The sequence below is a fragment of the Acartia tonsa genome, chromosome 10 (assembly GCF_053477335.1).
Source record: "Acartia tonsa isolate MP-2025a chromosome 10, ASM5347733v1, whole genome shotgun sequence".
NCBI classification, from domain to species: Eukaryota; Metazoa; Arthropoda; class Copepoda; order Calanoida; family Acartiidae; genus Acartia; species Acartia tonsa.
Genome location: NC_137269.1, coordinates 9756994 through 9763310, shown reverse-complemented (window position 1 = coordinate 9763310; position 6317 = coordinate 9756994). Strand labels below are relative to the sequence as shown.

General features: G+C 30.5%; 1 protein-coding gene and 1 long non-coding RNA gene across 2 annotated transcripts; both read right to left on the bottom strand.

Moving 5' to 3' along the window:
• Positions 1–212: 212 nt before the first annotated feature.
• On the bottom strand, positions 213–2596 carry LOC145330516 (venom dipeptidyl peptidase 4-like). The gene is made up of 3 exons (XM_080175144.1): positions 2432–2596; positions 2177–2316; positions 213–384 (listed from the first exon to the last, which is right to left on the bottom strand). Exons 1-3 carry the CDS (start codon positions 2471–2473, stop codon positions 291–293), a joined length of 276 nt encoding a protein of 91 aa, XP_080031270.1. The 5' UTR covers positions 2474–2596; the 3' UTR covers positions 213–290.
• A 2812-nt stretch (positions 2597–5408) lies between these two features.
• On the bottom strand, positions 5409–6313 carry LOC145329341 (uncharacterized). Its single transcript, XR_013882869.1, has 4 exons — positions 6228–6313; positions 5948–6016; positions 5836–5883; positions 5409–5565 (listed from the first exon to the last, which is right to left on the bottom strand). It is a non-coding gene; the product is annotated as an uncharacterized LOC145329341 (long non-coding RNA).
• Between the last annotated feature and the right edge of the window lie 4 nt (positions 6314–6317).

Here is a 6317-nt window from a genome sequence, read left to right as displayed (position 1 = left end):
AGCACACAAATTGTAAATGAACCAACGGATAAAGAGTCACATGTCACATGCCAGACATAGCAGGAGTATGTACCACTTTTAACATCTCTAGTATGATAAGGTGTGGACCAGATTCAAACCCAACAACACCCAACATGAAGCAGGCACGCTATCATTTACCCTAATGCCGCAGGTTCACAATTGTGTAGGAGATTTTAAAGTAAACAACTAAATTTAATAATTTTTTTATTTCAAATTCAAATCTCACTGTGACACACAATCAGCTATCACAAATTTTGTTAATAAACTTATTAACCTTTGAAACATTCATTTGCAACAAAATCTTTCATATATTGAGTACCATAATCATTTCTGTGATGGGCCTCATCTGGCATGCTTACTTGTCTGAAATATATTTCAAACATTTTATGTTTCATAGGCATACTTTTCATTGGGCTGTTGACAAACAAATATTAACAAAGTAATCCTTATACTAAAGTAACAGGATGTTTGTCTGTCTGTCTGTGTATCTGTCTGTGTGTCTGTCTGTGTGTCTGTACCGAAGGATCTTGCTAACCACTGAACCGATCGGGTTCTCCTTAACAGGGTAGCTTCTCATAGGTCCCGGGAAGGTTTATAACTATTTTCTTGGGGGGTGGGACACCCCCAACCCCCCCCAAAAAATGAAAAATCCGCCCCCCCCAAAAAAAAAAAAAATTTTCGCCCCCCCCAAATTTTTTTTTTACTTTTTCTTTTAAAATCTAAAATAAGAAATTGAATTATTAAATTCGACTCTCTCCTCCTCAAGTGCCCCTAGAGGCCTCTAGGGGCGTAGCCGCTAGTAATAAATAAATTACTTAGAGAGGTATAGAATCCTTTCTTAGAATCACATTAAACCTGTTCGAAACCAGCAGATAAAAATCGGTTTAAAGCCATTCTGGAATAGTTATTTATCGCATCATATTATAAACAGCTTTCCACGGATATAAAAATGTACAATGATATGATTAAAACCAATTTTGTTAGTTCCGAGATGCCGAAGGCATGAGCTAACAAAACTAGTTTTAATATTATGATTGTACATGTACATTTTTATATGTATTTGTAGAAAACTGGATTTAACATGATGCTATACATATTTTTTAGTACGACTGGAACCTTTTCTAATCCACCGGACATTAATCAGTTTTGAAGCCATACTTGCAAAAATTATTATTAGTAGCGAAGCTACTCTATAATTCACTTTGTCCGTCCGTCCGTCAATCAGTCCGTAACGCTATGGGGGAAATGGGATTTACTCAGCTCCTATAAAAGATAGAATGCTGAAATTTTTTGACAACATTCCCATCATTAAGGAGCACAATTGACTATAAAACATCATTGGCGTTCGAACCGATTTTTAGCAGGTTTTAGGCTATTTTTATATTTTTCACATTTTTCTCCATATCTTCAGTGTTTATGGTCCGATTTTCAAAATTTTTTCAGTCATAGATATCAAAATTAAATTTCCCGTCTTTAAAAGAAAACAATCATGACGGCCAGACTGCCTTTTTAGCAGGTTTTAGGCTGTTTTTTATATATTTAACATTTTTCTCCATATCTTCAGTGTTTATAGTCCGATTTTCAAAATGTTTCAGTTATAGATATCAAAATTAAATTTCCCGTCTTTTAAACAAAGTAACCATGACGGCCAGACTGCCTTTTTGGCAGGTTTTAGGCTATTTTTATATATTTAACACTTTTTTTCATATCTTTAGTGTATATGGTCCGATTTTCCCAATTTTTTAAGTTAAGGATTTAAAAATTAATTTTTTTGTCGTTTTGATAAGACAACCATGACGGCCAGACTGCCTTTTATCAGGTTTTTGGCTATTTTTATATGTTTTACATATTTCCCCATATCTTTGTTTATTTTGATGCAATTTTCAAACTTTTATGGGATATCAGTATCAAAATGATTTTTCCCATTGTTAATGTTATGAGCATCTTTGATATAATTTACTTTGACCATCATCATCATGCAAAAAAAACAAGGTTTCATGTTTATTTTATCCAATAAATCTATTCTTGATTTTAGTAAAAACCTTTTAAATCTACCTGTACGTATTCCCATCGACGATTTTTTGTGCTTCGCTACTTATGGATGTTGTCATCCTTGTTTTATCTCCTATTCCCATTGCTAATTTGGACAACTAACCTAAACTTAACTCCAGCATCCTGTAGAGCCTTGGCTAACATCATTGAATTTTGAAAGAGAACATTGTCATCAGCTGTACCATGCATCAGCAAAAATGTCTTGTTCTTAAAATTGGATGCTTTTCTACACACATCAGTTGCCTTCAATTTAAAGATTATATTAAGATATCATAAATGTCAAATATAGTTCACAGTAATACTAACATTTTATAACTATAAGATAAATAAAGAAAAGTATATTAACCAATATTCTTACTTGATAACCTTCTAAATTGTCAGACTCATATGGCAGACCCATGTATTTGATGGTGTAGTAACTGTCATAGTGGGCATAGTTGGTGACAGGTGACACACTTATTCCACACTTGAATATGTTGTCTCCTTCAGCATCCCTTGCAAATTAGAGATAATCTAGAAATTTACCTAAAAAAATCAGCCAATATGAAAACAGTTATAGAATTGTTTAGAATAGTATAAAGATTTTGGTATGAAAGGGCATAATTTTTTCATTTCTTTCACATAATAATCAGCTGTAAATAGTATTTCTTTAGAATCGTTAGAATCGTCATAAACTCTAGTTTTTGGGTGTTTAAGAAATATTCCTGTGCTACGTATAGTTTAGTAGCTACGTTAAAACTTTTCAACCTTTCTCACATTTTTCAACGTAGCTTCTATACTACAAATAGCATGAATATGATACATATATTTCCAAAACCTAGAGTTTATGACAATTCTAACAGTATGTGTAACATTTTTCTACTATTAACACAAGCCGCACAATTGGAAATTTAAAAATGCATGCATTTTTGCACACTCTATATTGGTCATGATCCAAAAATAGGTACTTTGGAAAAACCGGTTTTTAAGGCATAATTTGTTGAAAATAGCCAAGTATTTTTTTCTTATACAAATTGCCCCAACCCAATAAATAAATTGAGATATAGATTATTAATTTTTGTCAAAGGAAAGTGGGTTATATTAAGCAATACTTTTGTCCTATTAAAAAAAAACACCCTGTATTATGTCTATTCCTTGCCAGAACATGTGCAGTTGCAAATCCTCCATAACTCATGCCCCATGCAGATAGCAACCTAAACAATTATATTTTTTACAGCCAGAAATAATCTAAATCCTGAAAGATCTTATAGTAAAACAATTCTAAATATAAATTATTTCAATATTTATTTGATTTGAAAAATTTAATTAGGTCTACTTCTAGGGAGATATTAACTGCTGATTAAATAGTTCATGCTTTTTGAGACAGTCTAATGGACATTGTGACCATGAAATTAAATATTACTGCTGTGCTGAAGATAAAAAAATGTATTTTACATTGTTGAGAAATGTCAGTGAAATGATTACCTCTGGATTTTTTAAAGCACATCTTTAAATGTAAAAATAAGATTATGAAATTATATCATCTTATAATCATTTCAAAAATAACAAAATAATGTTTAAAAGAGAAACAATTTTTGTTTAAACCTCTGGTCTCTAACCTTAGATTGATCAATAAATTTGTATGTGTGTATAAGCTGGGTAGTTACATCAATCTGATCCTCTATCTCAACTTGACCAAGTTTTTTATACAATTCAAATAACATGTCATCCCCCATATAAAAAGTTACATTAACCAATTATTTAGAACATTATTTATATATATCACATTAATTACATATTGTGCATATTGATTATTCTAAATTATTACTATTATTTAAGGGCTAGAATGCAATCATAATGGAAAATTATGAAATATCTTGATTTTTAAAATGTATGAGTATATTGGTACCAATTAATATACTAAAATTATTTTTCAAGTATTTGCTTTGAAACTGTTTGATATCCGGTGGATTAGAACCAGATCTCAGCTATACTGAAAAATTAAGTATAGCACCATATTATATCCAGTTTTTTACGAATATAAAAATGTACATTTAAAGATTAAGGCCAGTTTTTTACCCATGCCTTTGACATCTCAGGGCTAAAAAAACTGGTTTTAATCTTATAATTGAACATTTTAATATCCATTGAAAGCTGTTTATAATACATTGAGATAAATAACTATTCTATTGACTTGTATGTAATTACCTTATTTGTAGAACCTCTTCCATCAATTTTACCATAAATAAAATTTTGTTCAGTGGTAAGGTGCCTCCCAAAAGATCCCAGATAATTATCCTTAGTTACCTGCAATTAGCAACTATAGAAGTAACAGAATGTCTATCTGTCTGTATCAAAAGATCAAAAAAGAATCCTTTGCAAGGAAACTTAGAAATGGTTTATAACCACCATGAGAAATTGCCCACTGAGAAAAATGATGCCTCCAAAATGTTTTTCTTCTTTTTATTTTAAAATTAAAATTGAAAATGGGCAGTGATCAGCTCTCACTAACTCAAGAGGCCTCTAGGGGTGTAGCGGCTAGAAATTATGAAAGTAAAATGTATCAACGAGATAAATCCTTTGTATATGTTAATGAAATCAGTAATGTCTGATTAGATAATTGATTAATCTGCAAATTATTACTTACCTGAGGAAAGTTTGGTCCTCCATACACTTCAATCATTAAAGGATACTCCTTGTTCTCTGAAAAATTTGGAGGCAAGTATAGCTTTACTTTTGCCATATACTTTCCTTTGGCAACTGGAACATCAAGGTAAACAATCTGAAAATGAAACTTATATTACATGATTTAAAACAAAAATGATTAAGTCCAATAATTAACAGACTGATAGAAAGACAAAGGATATGATATTTGGTGGTCAAAACAAACTTCATATGTCACACAAAGTTTCAGCAGTCTATCGTTAATAATAGCTGGGTAAAACACACTACCTTTTAAAATCTAATGTATTACAGATCAAGATCAAGGAACCAATAAGGTTATTGAATTGTTAGTAGCATTTGCAAAATATCTAATTGTAAAGACAGCCAAGTTAATTATTTTTACATTAGAACAGACAGATTAGGTGAGTTTACAGAGAATTCTGATAGAAATGTTTATACCTTTTCTCTTATTCATTCGACCCCGGATAGGAACCGGTTCTCATCCATAAGAAAAAAACTATGTCTAGCATTGTTTTATATCTAGCTTTCTACGAATATAAAAATGTACAATCATAAGAATAAAACCAGTTTTTTTAATTGTACATTATATATCCGCGGAAAGCTGTTTATAATATGATGCGAGAAATAACTATTCCTAAGCATCAAGCTGAATTAACTAATCAAATAATATTTCACCGTGTAAATGTACTTTTCTCCAGGTTTCTCTATTGGTGAGGCTTCAAAGTATATCAGGTTAGATTCTTCATCCCATTTATGTATTGAGCTTACAACAAAAGGTCCACTAGTAAGTGGTACTGTTTCATTTCTAACTCTGTCAACAACATTTACCTTAATTAGTAATAATAATGTTACTGACGGTAAGAATTTCAGGAATGTAGGAATGTAAAAGTAAAATATCATTGAAAACAAAGATGTTTTATTTTAACTTTACAATCCCACATTACATATTTTATAACTCAGACCTTATTAGGAATATCTTAAATGCCAGGAGTGTTAATTGTAAATACATTTGAATCCTTTCTAAATTTAGATTTGTAACTGTATGTAACATTTTGATTTTGGGAAAATCACTAATGTTTTAAGTAACAATTTACTTACATGTGCATAGCCCTTTACTGAAAGTATAATTGCAAAATATTGACCATTCTGAAATAATCTGATTTAGTACAAGGTAAATCGCGCTTTCTGCAATAAATTATGATTGACTTACTTTTGTAAACTTTGGTTTATTATCTAATAGCTCAATCCATCCCCTAGAAGATTGAACAATAAGGCTGTCCTAAATTAATGATATATTTTTATTTTTATTTTTTGGCTAAAAAATAAATGAGTATCTTATAAAAACAAGGTTCCAAGTGATTAAAAAGCCTAAATTTAGATTTATTAGGAGTTGTAAGCTTCTTCTTAAAATTTATTAAATATTATTTTTTAACAATCGGCATCAGACCTAGAGAAAGAAGTATTTAAAGATAATAAAGTTGAACACAAACATGACATTTAGGCAATCTTTCATTAATGTTACAAATTCTAATGACTATTTTATTTTGATGTCTGTTTGTCCAAGTCACAGCAATCTAAGA